A 15,056-nucleotide genomic window follows, 5' to 3' on the forward strand; every position below is an offset into this window, starting at 1 on the left:
CTTTCTGAGGAGTGGAGAGTTAAAGCATCCCACCTTTTAGGGTTTAGTTGTGGTTTCTGAAAGTTTGATCCTTTTGAGCACCTCTTCATTCAATTGTTAGTTTAGCTGATTGCATATATATAGTTGCAGGTAGTAGCTGACAATTACTTTTTAAGTTTTGTGGGGGCATGCCTTTGATTTTATAGCAGGCAACGTTAGCAAAGTCATTATTTGTTTCTACTTTTTGTTCATGCCAAGTTGCAAGTGTTGAAATATGTATTTCATTTTGTTTCTTTTTAGCTAGTTTTCCTGAACATGTAGCTGTTAATCACGAGTATTACATGTTTCCTGCAATGTGGGTTTGTTTTTTCACATAGGTTATCCAATGGTAACTGTGACCGTGAACAACAACAATGAATTCACTACATCTATATTCTTTTTCATGCATATGCTAGATGCATTGTATGTTTATTTGGTATATCAAAGGGAATGGCTGAATCAGGATTATCATTGAAAACCCTGGAACCATCGTCGACTTAGATACTTAGACATAACCTCCACAACACACACACACACACACACACACACACACACATATGATTGCAAGTTGCTTCTACTTATGTTAGGTTTACTACCTGTTTTCTGCTTGGTTATATTACAATATTATTTGTTCTTGTTTTAATACATACATACATACATATATATATATATGTATGTATATATACAAATCACTAGTTGGTATCGATGGCAAAGAAGGGGGCATCTTCGTCAAATCCTACAGTTAGATAGAATTCCCACAATATATCTATATTTTGTGATGTATGCATCAAGGAGGTTGAGGTTGGACATCGTCCAGGCACTCACTTTGACAAAGATGGATATGCAAATATTAGAGCTAACTTCAAGGCAGAGACAGGGCATGATTATGAAAGAAAACAACTGAAAAATAAGTGGGATGCACTTAAAAATGAGAGGAATGGAAAGAGCTAGTTGGTAAAGAAACTAGCCTAGGGTGGAATTCGAGCAAGGGTACTGTTGATGCCTCTGAGGAGTGGTGGAATAATAAAATTCAGATTTGTGTATTTATCTTTTAATATGTATTATGATATCATGCAATATGTATTAACCATATTCTTTCTTTACTTGTAGATAAACAAAGACTATGGAAAATTGCGAAAAAGGGCATTAGTCCTGAAATGGAGGAAAAGTTAGATAGGATGTTCTCAAACACAGTTGCTACCGGTGAACATGCCCGTGCACCTTCATCTGGAGTACTACCACCAGAGACAAGAGAGGAATCCATAGGACAAATTAAGTGAGACTATGCAGGATCTAAGGCAAGCTACTAGGAAGGGAAAAAAAAAAACGGCTAACCAAGAGAATTGCAAAAGAAGTAGGTTGATAAGAAAGGGGAAAAAATTGGAGGAGCTGCAAAACTTTGTGGTCAAAATGACCGTCTTGTTGAAGTTTATGAAAGTAGGAGTTTTGCAAACTCATTGATGAAGCCGCTGCATATAGGTTGTAGTATTGCGGAAGTGATATCGTCTGTTACACAATTGCCTGGTTATGAGCCACCTAGCTAGTTATGGTTGTTTACTACATGTTTATTTTGTAGTGCAGAGAAGCGAGAGGTGTTTGCCACTATGAAGGATCCTGAAGTGCATCTAACTTGGTTGAAATATATGTTCAACAATGAACAATAAGGAGCTAAAACTATGAATTAGGCTGTGTGGTTTGTACTTCGCATTAAGATTATGTGTTGAATGTTGCTTGTACTTTGTATTTATTGAATGTTGCTTGTACTTTGTGTTTGTTGAATGTTAGATTATGATTTCTTATTAAACGTTGGGTTATTCTTGAATGTTGGATGATGACTTCTTAGTGATTGTTGGATTATGACTTGTGGAATGTTGAATTATGTATTATGTTACAGGTGTATATTCAATATGAACACCTATGATGATGATGTTAAAGATTTGGAGGATGGTCTAATTATATGCGCTGTAGCGAAAGCTGTTGAAACATATTATTTAAAATATGTCCACAAAACTCCGTGTATGAATTCTTCCCAAACAGGTAATATTTGGTTGATGGAAGTACTACAAGGAAATCATGTGTGATGCTATAAAATGTTTAGGATGAACAAAGATGTCTTTTATAGATTATCCAACTATGTTGGATATCATATGTAAGATGGCAATAGATATTATCAAACCGATGGGTTCAGAGTTTCGTGGCATTCCCCAAGAAATAAGGAAAGATACAAGATACATGCCTTATTTTAAGGTAACGTTTGACTCGTCTCCTAACTTATTTGCAAACTAGAAGTGTAGGTTGACTGTTTTCTTCTATGTTATTATTTTTAGGATTGTATCGGTGCTATAGATGGTGTACATGTTGAGACTTCAATACCACCTCCGGATCAAGTTCCATACATTGGTAGGAAAGGAATACCGACTCAAAATGTTATGGCTGCATGTAATTTTGACATGCAATTCACATTTGCTTGTGCCGGATGGGAATACACTACACATGATACAAGGGTTTTTCTATCCGTGCTACGGAATCCAAATTTTAACTTTTCTAAGCCTCCAAATGGTAATCTTCATAATTGCTTTGTATTATTATAACATTTTACATACTTGCTTTGTATAATTATTACAATACAAAACAAAATTTTTAATTGTCAGGAAAATATTACTTGGTAGATGCGGGGTACCCACAAATGAGAGGTTATTTGGGACCATATAAAGGTGAAAGATATCATCTCCCGGACTTTCATAGGGGTGCCGAACCAATGGGTCATAAAGAGGTATTCAATCACATGCATTCTTCTCTTAGGAGCATCATTGAACGAACTTTTGGAGTATGGAAGAAAAGATGGGCAATTTTAAGGGATATGCCTAATTACCCGTTCAATAAGCAAGTGAAGATTGTCATTGCTACAATGGTTCTTCGTAACTACATACGTAGGTATTCTGAACGTGATCGTCATTTTGATGACCCTAGGGATTTTTGTAAAGAGAGCGATATTAGTGATGATGATGATGATGATAATGATGATGAAGAAGAAGAAGAAGAAGACCAAAATTATGAAGTTGAAGGATCAATTGAGATAGAGACATTAAGAAATAGAATAGTGGCAAGTTTGATGAATGCATCTAATTAGACTACCTTCAAGTACATTAACAATATTGTACTAATGAATCCTAGCTATTCAGTCTAAAATATTTCAATTGAAGTAGTTTGTCATACTAATTAATATTTAAGATAAAGTTTATAAATATTTTTCTTTTAAAAATAAAGTATATTTAGTAATTCACCTTTATTTGTTAAGAAAATTAAATTAATAGCACATCTAGTATTATAGTCTTTTTGGTCATTTCACACAATCACAACTGTTTTACATAAAAGTTTACCAAACACTATCATACTGTTTTTCTTTTTTATTTTTTCCTTCCAAAATCACTTTTACAAAAAAGTTTACCAAACACTCTGTTGCTTTATTTCACAACCGCTTATTCCTCCAGTACAACAAAAGCAACTTTTTTTCAAAGTACAGCAATACTAAACTAGCCCTTAGGATTTTGAAATCCTAGTTCGTGATTTTATTTTCTTGTTTTTTTTATTTTTTATTTTTTTTACTCACACGTCAACATAGCAATGTAGCATTATATATTGTAATTTGCATGATGGAAATATTAATTGTTTATGCATGAATTGCTATATATATATATATATATATATATATTGAACAATGTATGCAATATACAATTATAAAATATAAGCAAAACAAGGGGTTCATGCATCATGATGAATGTTTTCATGCTAACAGCGGCTTATAAAATATGTATTAATTGAAAGGCAAGGATTTTCCCTTCCTTACTACTATAAATAAAGGCACAATCATGTTAACACACACCTTAGAATTCACCAATTCTTCTAAAAGATACTATAGAAACTCATAAGGATTTACATAATCATATTCCTAACTAAATTGGAACTGCAACACTGAAAAATTTGTTTTATACAAAGTAAATAAAAATACTGTAAAATGACTAGATGTTCAAGTCTTGAACTTTTTAACCACGATCATAATATCTCTCTCTACATCTGTATGTGGACATATTCAAACGCGTGTTCTCCCTTTCAGCCATAAATTTCTAATCAACGCACTACTATTACCGATCACTCCACTGCCGAAGCTGTTATAAATTCTATTTCAAACTTCGCGTAGATCACTCTATATTTATCTTCGTACTGTCCTGGATTCCTAGAATTTTCTGTTATATTTAAGTCATTTCGAAGTATTGATTGGCAAGAATGACTTAACTTGGAGCTCTGAGGACGGGTACAGGTAGTCGATCAGGTGCACTTTTTGATCATCATAGTTCATTTAGTTATTGCACCAAGAGTGATCACAATAAGAGAATGATTTCCGCACACATGTTTTCAATTTTTATGCATTTCTGTTTATGTCTCTTGATTCTCATTTGATTTATTCAAGTTAAAGATAAAAAAAATATGAAGATCACAAAACGAAAACTACTTGCTGCGTGTTGTTTAATTTTCTTGAAGTATATTGGAAGTTTTCAAGTTGGAAACAATCTTAATTTCTTGTACACAAATTTGTTTTCTGTTGGCAAAATATTTTGTTCACCAACCCTTACATCTGTTTGACGGTTTCTGCATAAACAAAGAGATCAGTGTAAGTATTTGCGATTTCTAGTCTTAGGGTTTTATCATCCTTCTTCCTAAAATGGTCTGCAAGAGAAATGGAAACGTGATTACCATAATTATGTGTAGTTAGTTGAATCTCATTTTCCACTGACCCCCCAACAATAAAAAAAATTGAAGCTAATAAATTTGTTAGCTTCGCTGGTTAAGCTGGTGGATGGAGTAGCTCAATAGACCCTATACCACTATTTTACACACACACACACGTATAAATTTAGGTATTCTTTCAATGATCAGTGTTGTAAAAACCCACTCAAGTTGGAAACCACTAAATCACTCAATTAAATTGTTGTCGTTTTAGTGTTTTCTCAGGCTACCGTGTTCGTAAATTTGTTGTTGCTATATATATATATATATGTATGTATGTATGTATGTATGTATGTATATCCAATAATGGCAATGTACACATGAGACTGGTGTTTAACAGCTTTTCAGGTATTTGATGAACTAGGTTCAACCAGTATGGGAGTGATACTGAACTAGCCAACAAAAAAAGTACCTTCCTTTTTGTCAAAATATAGCACAGTACTTTATTCTCTAAACAAAACTCTCTTCAAAATCATTTTCATTCTAAAAATCAGCTCATTAAAACTATCAATCATTACTATGTCATTTGATATGAAAATTGGTGCTTAGAGGCATAATTTATCAGACCAAACAATTTTCTAATCTAGCTTGATGATTTTACAAGGAAAATCCTTGAAAGAACTAAATACACTTTAACATTTCAGATCATTAATATATAATTGAGCGACATCGAGAGTTTGAGAGCGATATCGAGAGACAGTGAATCCAAAACAAATGGAAATCTTAGGTACAAGAGTGTATGCTCTTAATCTATAATTGAGTCGTTTGCTTGTGTTTCATATTAAATATTAAATATTAAATTTGTGCATGGCTTAATTTCGAAATGTCTAATTTCGTGGGATGCATTCAGTTAATTACATCCCCCATTTCTTAGGGTTCAAATCTTGCAAATTCTGAGGGTTTGAAAGCTTGTTTCAGATTCGAAGCCAGTCCTAATGGATTTCAAACCTCCCTTCCAACAAACCTGCAAGGCAATACTCTTACAGAATTCCACCCATGAAGCATTATCAAGTCATGATGATGACAAGGTTTCTCCTGTTGAGGAATGTGAACTGCCTCTGATAGATCTTAGCCATCTAAATTTGGGTCATTTTGAGGGAGACAAGTGTATGAATGAGATCGCTCAAGCAGCCAGCCAATGGGGTTTCTTCCAAGTTGTGAATCATGGAGTTTCACAAGAAGTTATAAAGAGTATGCAAAATGAGCAAAAGAGGCTATTTCATAAGCCTTTTGCAGAAAAGGTTGAAAAGAATTTCTTGAATTACCGCTGGGGGAATCCACAAGCTACTTGTTTGAGGCAGTTCTCATGGTCAGAAGCATTTCATATATATCTCACCGAAATTCCAACGATGAATGATCATCACAACAGTCTCAGGTACGTACTTATCACTTTTAAAACATTCTTGTACATTATGAAAAGAAAAACAAACAAAAATATATGATTATATATTTGTTAATTAACAGGCTTATGACTACCCAAATAAAAACACAATATATAGCAGTGGAGATGCTATACTTAAATTTCTGAGAATGAAAATGACATGGATAATGTAAGAACGATACTTTATAAATTGTTTAGGTATAGGATAAGCATACCTTGATAATGATATCTTGCTGAAATTAATTAGACTGTATTTTTAAAATTTGCGACTAATATGCATTTAGATACAAGAAGTTTCATATTGTGATTAACGTGTTGTGACTAAATAGTCACTTTCTTGTGGTGCAATAGTCTGAATGCTAAATCATCATAAACTTTGAAGCTTGGACTGTAAATCTTAATTAAGGTTATTTCGGATGAGGGATTTTTATCAAGTCCCAAGAGATTGTGGCCGAGCTAGTAAGGAATAGATCACAAAATATTAATAGGAGAAGTTAGAATGCACATGAGCGTTGCAAAGGTATATATATAAGAGTGATCTACAAATGATTACTTTAAAAGGAATCATTTACAAATACCTCTTACATACATTTGTAATAATTAATCAAGTACCCTCGTATCTAACATTTTGTAGTACATTTATTTCTCGTTTGCCCTATATCCCTTGAAATAAGAAATCCCTCCCTCAAAAATAGTTTAAATTATTTAATATATATATAATGTACGTATATATATAAATTCTTTATAAAAACAAGTAGACGATGATCATATATGTTTAGATGGGAAGTGATTTTTACTCTTTTTAGCTTCTCACAAGTATTTTTTTATTTATGACCATTAGATTGAGTCTAACAAAATCAACAATCAAGATTAAACAGAACTGTACAAGAGGTTAAAAAGTGTGTCAAACTCACTTCCCTATTAAAATTCATCTGCTTTTGGTAGGTGTATTTATATTCATCTTTACAACGCTAACAAATAACATGGGAAGCTTTGGATTAAACTACAGAGAAATAGGACAGATGATCTTCTTGGTTCTCTTTATTTAATTTTATTTTAACAAATGATATTATCTACACTGAGGAGAAAGGGGATGAAATTAGCCTCACAATGGGCTAGCAGTAATGTGATTCAAATTCGCCTTTGGTGCGAATCGTCTTGGTTTTCTTTATTAACAAGTAACAACCATCCCAATTTTGAATTAAATTTTAGTGTGATAGTATCACCATGTATTATTTATTGATGTATTATAATATGCGTAAATGACATAATTGATGTACCACAAATAGAGTATAAAATCAATAAATTACTAATAAGATTTCATAATATCTACATTTGCAAGACAACTGCCCAGTGACCAAGGAAAGGGAGAAAAATTCATGGACTAATTCCTTCAGCCCTTTTCCTACCCCTACCATAACAAATTCCACTGATGTGTTTTCTATCTTTGTACTGGAGTTCTTGTACTAATACGAAAGTGTTAGTGCTTGTTTTAGTTGTTAGGGGTTACTTTTATGTATTTTTAGGTGAATTATCTTCAGATCAATATATTGATCACTGAAGAACGTACTCGTACGGCAACTCTTATAATTGTGTTCTTATATGAGGACGTATAATAGACAGAGTACCTTTATTTTTAGAATCCATCTATAGTAATATAGATTGGCATTATATGGTAAAGAGCACCTAAGTATGTCGCATGTCGTACTGAAAGTGAAAGACCTATTGTCATTTGACAAGCCAACACTCCGCACTTTTGCAGGCGTCATGCATAATTTGGGGTTTTAGGCTTTGGTGTAGTTTCGATATGGTTAGTTTTATCTTTCTTTGAAAGGGATCCTCTTTGGATCATTTCCATCAAATCCATCAATTCGGACCTTTAAAATTTAATCTAACGGTTAAAAACAGAGGATCATTTAAAAGTTATAATAACTTCAACCGTTGGATCAAATTTTAAGGATCTGGATTGGTGGAAGGGATCTGGAGACAATCCCCTTCCATCTTTTAACTTCTATATATCTCTGATGATTTTTGTTCATTGATCTTTTTTATTCGTCTAATTTGATGACTAAAAATTAAGAGAAGAGTATAAAAGGTAAAAATGAGTGTATGAACAGCACTATAATCACCCTTTCAATAGAGGTAATTCACAAACTTGAATATTCGTGCTCTATGCCCCTTGGAATGTACGTTGTACTGAAGACACATTGCCATAACCGTATAACCTCTCTAGTCTCTAGGGATGTTATACCACTTTTGAGTAAACTAAGATGGATTATTAGTAGCGTTTCTTAATTATATAGTGATCGGATAAAAAATAAATAATGCAAGTAATAGTCATTAATGATATTTTTCTTCATTTATTAGTAGGTTTTGTGTTCTCGTAAATTGCAAGTTTGATACTAATTTATTGTAGTTAATTCATTGTGTTACTCACTCAACCCTTAATGTAATTATATCATTGTATATATAGAAAAGATTATGAAAAGTGACAGTTGTTTTGGTAAGCAAGTCCAAATTCTGGCTACATATTTGTTGGCTTTGCCTAATCCTAATTTAATTGGTTCTAACAATAAGTGAGAAAGTAGTCCAAAAATATTATAAACACATGTTTGTTTTGTTTATTGATATATAGCTTAAAATAAAATTTCCTACATTTTCTTTAGTCGAACAATAGCATCAGTGAGGATCAAACTTACACCAAGATGCACATGCATAATTATTTGTTGTCACTGTATGGTAAAGCGTTATCTGCTAAAAAAAAACTCGTATGTTGCTTAACCATAATTATATCACATAAGCTAACAACACCATGTGAAAATGTTATGCTCCTGCCCCAAGTACTTTGTCACTACAATATGCTTCTAGTCATAGACTAGTAAATTATCTATGGTCTGTTTGATTGTCATTTTAGTTTTCATCTGAAAACTTATTTGATAATTGCTTTCAGTTTAAAAAACAATTGAAAATTTAAAAGAAAAACCAAGCCAAAATTTGTAAACTTACAAAAGTAGCCTTCAAAATGTAGTTTTCTGTTCATTGGAATAAAAACTAAAAACAATAACCAAAAAGTTTTGGTCTTGACCAAAATGGTTATCAAAACGACCTTAGTTTGTTTTTTATTTTCCCAATTTTTGTCCGATGTTTGGTTAATTACCGTCTTACAGATCAACAATTGAAGCATTCGTGAAGTCGGTGTCTGGTTTGGCTAAACGCTTAGCTGAAATTCTGGCACAGCCTTTGGGTGTCAAACCGATTTACTTTGAAGAGAATTGTCCAACAAGAACTAGTTATCTTCGACTGAATAGATATGCTCCATGTCCATTTCCTTCGCAAGTGTTTGGCCTCATCTCGCACACCGATACCGATTTCCTAACTATAGTTCACCAGGACCAAGTTGGAGGTCTGGAAATATTTAAAGATGGAAGATGGTTGGCTGTTAAACCTAATCCTGAAGCTCTTATTGTCAACATTGGGGACTTCTTTGAGGTAAAACTTGTATATTTTTTAATTAATTGTTCAAATTTTACTTTGTATAACTAATGAGGGAAAAGGGTTTCTATTGACCAAAAAAAAAAAAAAAACTAACCAAAAATCCTCAAAAACTTTAGTTTTAATAAAAAAGACAAAATAAAGATGTAAGTGAATAATACCAGGAATGACTTTTCAAGGTAAAAATGTCAACGTTAAAAGTGAACAATATCAGAAGTGTTTCATTAAGATTCCCACAAAACAAAAAAAAAAAAAAAAAAAAAAAAAAAAAAAAAGAAGAAAAGGGATAAGGGTTTCAGTTTTACTATGGTTTTGTAAAGTTGATTTTTTAAGGATATTAAAAACTGTTCAAACGTTGCATTCTGAGATCACATACATACATACATACATACATGTATATATGTTTTGCAGGTTGAGTCTTGCATTCGAGTCCTTACTTTTATTTTAAAAAAAAAAAAAAAAAAAAAAAAAAAAACGAATATATAATTAAGTATAACCGGATTTTAGATATTGGGATTAGGGTTTAACTCAAATTAAGATCTTTTTATGTTAAATAGGAACTTTGATATATATTAAAATTCAACACATCAAGATCTTTCTTTGCGCAAAATAGAATGTTTTTGGGTAGAAATACATGATGAAATATATATTATCTTTTTGTATAATTTCTATGAAATAGTACAATGGAAATTAAGGTTTCACCCTGAATCCAATTAGAAGTTGGGTAAGTGACCCAACTACGCTTAAACCCTTGTAAGGTTTCTTAATTTTCCGATGTGAAACTCAACTTCATGCCTTCATGTATGTACCTACTATTTTATGTTCCAATTCCAGCTTTCAAAATATGTCTCTTGGAAAACATGTACCCTAATATATATTCGTGTGTGTGATATAACGCAGGCCTTGAGCAATGGCGCATACAAGAGCATCAAACACCGAGTGGTTAGCACACAAGAAGTTGAAAGATTATCTGTGGCATATTTCTACTGCCCCTCCTACGATGCTGTGGTCCGAAACTGCGGTAATGAACCATCAACTTATAGGCAGTTCACTTTGAGGGAGTATAAACTCCAAACTCAAATTGATGTTCAGAAAACTGGTGAGAAAGTAGGGCTCTCAAGATTTCTCCTTTGAAAAACGTCTCAAAACTGATGGCAAGTAAACTATATATCTACCTGATATATGTAAAAGAGGACAATAATCGTGACATAAAAATGTATGGTCTGTGAACCACTTTTTCCTTTCTTCTATTCATTAAGTGTTAGCTATCTTCCTATTGAATTTGAAGGATCGTGACCTTCTGGTCCTTCAACAAAATGAAGACTTGCTGCCACTAGATACTGTTAACTTGAATGACTTTTTCTAGAGATAAATTTTCTTTATTATCATTTAAAGATCATCTCTAGAAAAATTCATTCGAGCTCGTTACCATTTGGGAGGTGTGCTGTTGCATCTAGAATTTTGTTGTGGGTCACATGTACTTCCGATTTGGATGGCGGTTTTGTGTCTTTTGAGTTTTGGAGTAGGCTTTGTACCATTTTGGGTTTAATTTTGAGTGGTTTTGTACCAGTTTGGGCTTTTGATGTGGAGATTTGGGAATTTGGATTTTGATCCCATATATCAATTTGAAGTGGCGTGAGTTCACTTAAATTTGTGGATGTTCGGCCTCGTCTCTGCCGGACTTGTCATTTTATTTTCTGCTGAGAGGTTAGCCTGGATCCAGTGCCTTGTCAAAGTATTCCTCTAACACGTGTCACTCAATACTACAATATAATGATATTCCTTTTTGCTTAGAAGTGAGCGGTTTTAGGTTCGAATCTCGTAAATAACGAATTCGATACCAAATTAGACTGCCTATTATGTGGATGCCTCATGTGGATGCCTTGAGTCCATATTTGACATCTTCTTGTGGATGCCCCATGGCCAAAATAGAAATCTTCCGACATCCGTAAAACTAAAGTGCTAAGAAACAAACATTAATGAAAAATGGGAAAATGCGGTGGCCGCTCTAACGTGATCTTTCTAATTTTACACTCTAAAATACATTGGTGACAACGTCGTTTTAGTTTTAACCGTTAAAAAGAAAGAAAAAAAAGTAATGTTAGGTAGGCCAAATTTTAAATCAAATTCATAAACTAAAATGATATGTCACCAATAAGAAATAAACAAGTTAATCAATACTTAAGTAATAATTTAATCATCTACTTCCATGTCATTTAGTTTACAAAATTTAGTCTACAAATTTATTGTCCGTAAACATTACCCAAAAGAAAAAGGTTGTCATGCTGCTTTTGGTTGTGAAAAAGTGAAAACTTTTGTAATCATATAGTACCACCTCATAATTTTTTAAGAACTTTAACGAAAAGCTTTTAGTACTATTCACTTTAACGAAAAATCATAATTTTACACTAAAAAGTTAATTTTGATACTATTTACTTTACCCTTTATTTTAAACTTAAAGTTTTCAAGCCATTTTCATTAATTTTTCTTAGTATTTTTTTTTTTTTATCTTGGTTTTGTTTTTTGATTTTTTTTTTTTTTTTTTTTTTTTTTTTTTTTTTTTTTTTTTTATAGTTTTTGTTGTGGGAATTTTCTTTTTCTTGACAAAGCCTAAAGTTAAGGAACTGAAACGGGCCGAAATGGGAATGGAAGATCAAAAGCCCAAATTCGGAATGGAAATACCATACTGCCCTAAACCGAACGACCTAAAACAAGAAAACAGTAGAAAGACTCTCTGATTACCTCTCTCCATCTCGGTCGATTTTACCTTCAGGTACTCTCTCTCTCTCTCTCTAGTTGTGTTGATTTCAAATTTTGGGTTTGAATCAATATTGAAAATGGTGATCAATATTGTTAGAAATATTTGCCCTGTTTGTTTGAAATTTTGGAACGTTGGCATGGAGGTTCGAATCCTGAATTCCAAAATTTGATTGCTTTTTACCGAAAGTTAATGTAATCAGAGGCAAGTTGAATTCTTGGTGTTGTCATTAACTTTTAGATTATTGGGAATTTATAGAAGTTGGGATTGAAGGGTTCTTCTATCTGTTCAGGTGGGATATATCAAACTGGATAATATAGATTAGAAAACCATACAGGGTTTAAGGTTAAAGTTGTTCCTGCAGATGAAAGGTAGGTGTTCTTTTTCTTGTTATATAAATAAAAAAAATCCATTTACTCTTTTCATAAAAAACCAGAGTCAGGAAAATTGCAAGAAGGTAGTGGCATTTGAAAATTTAGGTGTTCCTTTTCGTTTTGTAAATAAGAATCCCTTTGGGTGTTATTGTTTACACTAAAACGGAGTTGGGAAATCGCAAGAAGGTTGTGGAGTTTGAAAGTTTAGGTGTTCTTGATAGTTTTTTCGTGAACTATTATCCTTGAGCTTGTAGAAACTGAAGAAACGGAGTAGTGGTAGTCATATCTATGCAAAGTTTCAATCTTGATTACCATATATTGTTCTTAAACACTGTAAATGCAATAACGGACTCCGGTAGAGAAAGTCTAGCTGATATTGACAAGTCTATATTTTGTGTGTTTTTAAGTTTTGGTATGAATTTTACCTGCTACCTACTACCACCGCATGAAAACTAATAGTTAAGCTAGATTCCATGCTTCATTATGTGGTCTAAAGCTTCAAATGAACGTTATTATTAGTGGAGGAAGTGACATGACTTTCACTGGGACAACTCCCTGGTGTTTGCTTACTTGCATTCATTTTGTCTCATCAATAGATAAAATAGGAGATTTCCCTCATGCGAGCTTTTGCACCTCTGTCCAAGAGTGACAGATTAACGTTCAATAATCCCAGGGTTTTTTTTTGACACGTCTTTGCTAAAGAGCTCTGTCTTTCTTAATTCAAGTAAGATGCTAACTCGCTCGCCTACTATACCCTACTATACAATAGATTAGTACGGTAGGAGTTGATCGTTACGTTGTCGACCTTTTCTATTCTTTGTTCCTTATAGCAAGCACTAAGTAAGCACGGCAAGAAGGCCATAGAAGCCTTTGGGGCAGTCAAATGGTTGTTCCTCTTTCCCTGCACCTTCTTTTTCCAGTGGTATAGAAAGTTAAACATTTTTTTCGGGAATTCATTTAGTGACCTTGCGGTTGCTTATTACCCTCCATGATCAGAGTCCATGAGCTCGGGGAAGAGAAGTAGGGCCTTCGGTCAACCAAGAGAGGTCCAGCCCTTCCCCAACCAGTTTCCTGAAGCATTGGAAAACTGTGGAAGTCTTGGTTGAAAGTTGTTTAACTTCTTGAGCTAAGGGATACCTTCAAAAGTTTTTTCACTATTCTATCCAGTCTTGTGGGAACTTGTGTATGTAGTGGAAAAAGGTTTTTAGACTATTGAGCATTGTGTTTATAAAATCACTTTTCAAAGATTACTCTCCTGCATCAATCTTATGCTTCATTATAGTTTGTTTTGAATGTAAAACTCAAATTTCAAATACATTGACTCTCTAACATAGGCCAGGAAAGTGTATAACATATCCATTAGTCATTCGAAAATGTATTTTCAGTGTGCTTGATATTGATTTTGCGCCCCCTTAATCTTAATTTATCGTTTTGGATCCCTGATTAGCAATGCGATATAAAGGAAAATTTTTGGCTCCTGTTTGTAATGTTCCCTTACTGTTTGATATTTGATGTACATATATTTTCTCTGCCCTTTAAATTGGTTGGCGGAATCATCTTTCCATACAAAACCAAAAAAGAAGAGAGAGCACTACGCTATGGTGTCTTCTTTAGCCTGAACAACATCTTTCTTTCAGAGAGCAGACAAATGTAGTTTATCCTGAACAACATCTTTCTTTCAGAGAGCAGACAAATGTAGTTTATTCTTTTCTTTTTCTTTTCGGATTTGCAGACTGGAAGCACAAAGCTGAACTTGCTGTAGAGTTTTGCTATTAGATGGCTGGGATGTCAGGATTTAGGAGCCTTGCACCTAAAACAAAGAATGCTATAGTTGCTGGGGGACTGTCAGCTTTTGTTTTCGGAGTATATTTCTACACCATGAGAGCTGTAGGAGGAACCGATGAATTACAAGTGGCTATAAACAAGTTCGAGGAGGAAAAAGGTCAGAAAGAGGCTGAAGCAAGCTTGTCATCAAAGGTTTGATCTTTTAATAGTAACTCAGTTATGCTGATAATGTAGTCAGGGAAAAGGTAACCCTTACTGTGAAAGACACCAGCCCCGTATATAATTATTTGTTTTTCGAATAAATAAATTCAGTATTTTTCAGTATTTAGTGCGTTTTTCAATATTGGTCATTCAAGATTCTATTAGTCGCTACTCGTTTGGATTCTCTTGGTAGAAACTAAAGTCGACGCTTTAAGTCTCCAACCAATTAGACAGTTCATGTGAAATCTTAGAGAAGCTTCAC

The 15,056-nt window shown here is 33.3% G+C and overlaps 3 protein-coding genes and 1 pseudogene across 4 annotated transcripts; all 4 read left to right on the top strand.

Moving 5' to 3' along the window:
• Positions 1-723: 723 nt before the first annotated feature.
• LOC137715000 (L10-interacting MYB domain-containing protein-like) lies at positions 724-1,682 on the top strand (annotated as a pseudogene).
• Positions 1,683-2,172: 490 nt separating this feature from the next.
• On the top strand, positions 2,173-3,148 carry LOC137714517 (uncharacterized). Its single transcript, XM_068453715.1, has 3 exons — positions 2,173-2,265; positions 2,346-2,577; positions 2,670-3,148. The coding sequence occupies exons 1-3, from the start codon at positions 2,173-2,175 to the stop codon at positions 3,146-3,148; spliced, it is 804 nt and encodes a 267-aa protein (XP_068309816.1).
• Positions 3,149-4,183: 1,035 nt separating this feature from the next.
• LOC137716617 (gibberellin 2-beta-dioxygenase 8-like) lies at positions 4,184-10,919 on the top strand. Of its 2 annotated transcripts, none has more exons than XM_068456060.1 (4): positions 4,184-4,348; positions 5,722-6,178; positions 9,352-9,673; positions 10,577-10,919. In XM_068456060.1, exons 2-4 carry the CDS (start codon positions 5,739-5,741, stop codon positions 10,808-10,810), a joined length of 996 nt encoding a protein of 331 aa, XP_068312161.1. In that variant the 5' UTR covers positions 4,184-4,348; positions 5,722-5,738; the 3' UTR covers positions 10,811-10,919. The 2 variants fall into 2 exon arrangements, with proteins under 2 accessions (XP_068312161.1, XP_068312162.1); XM_068456061.1 differs by having other exon boundaries at positions 4,184-4,336.
• A 1,451-nt stretch (positions 10,920-12,370) lies between these two features.
• LOC137716322 (uncharacterized) lies at positions 12,371-14,917 on the top strand. Its single transcript, XM_068455760.1, has 2 exons — positions 12,371-12,449; positions 14,541-14,917. Exon 2 carries the CDS (start codon positions 14,585-14,587, stop codon positions 14,789-14,791), a length of 207 nt encoding a protein of 68 aa, XP_068311861.1. The 5' UTR covers positions 12,371-12,449; positions 14,541-14,584; the 3' UTR covers positions 14,792-14,917.
• The last annotated feature ends 139 nt before the right edge of the window (positions 14,918-15,056 follow it).

This window comes from Pyrus communis, chromosome 14 (assembly GCF_963583255.1).
Source record: "Pyrus communis chromosome 14, drPyrComm1.1, whole genome shotgun sequence".
Taxonomy (NCBI): Eukaryota; Viridiplantae; Streptophyta; class Magnoliopsida; order Rosales; family Rosaceae; genus Pyrus; species Pyrus communis.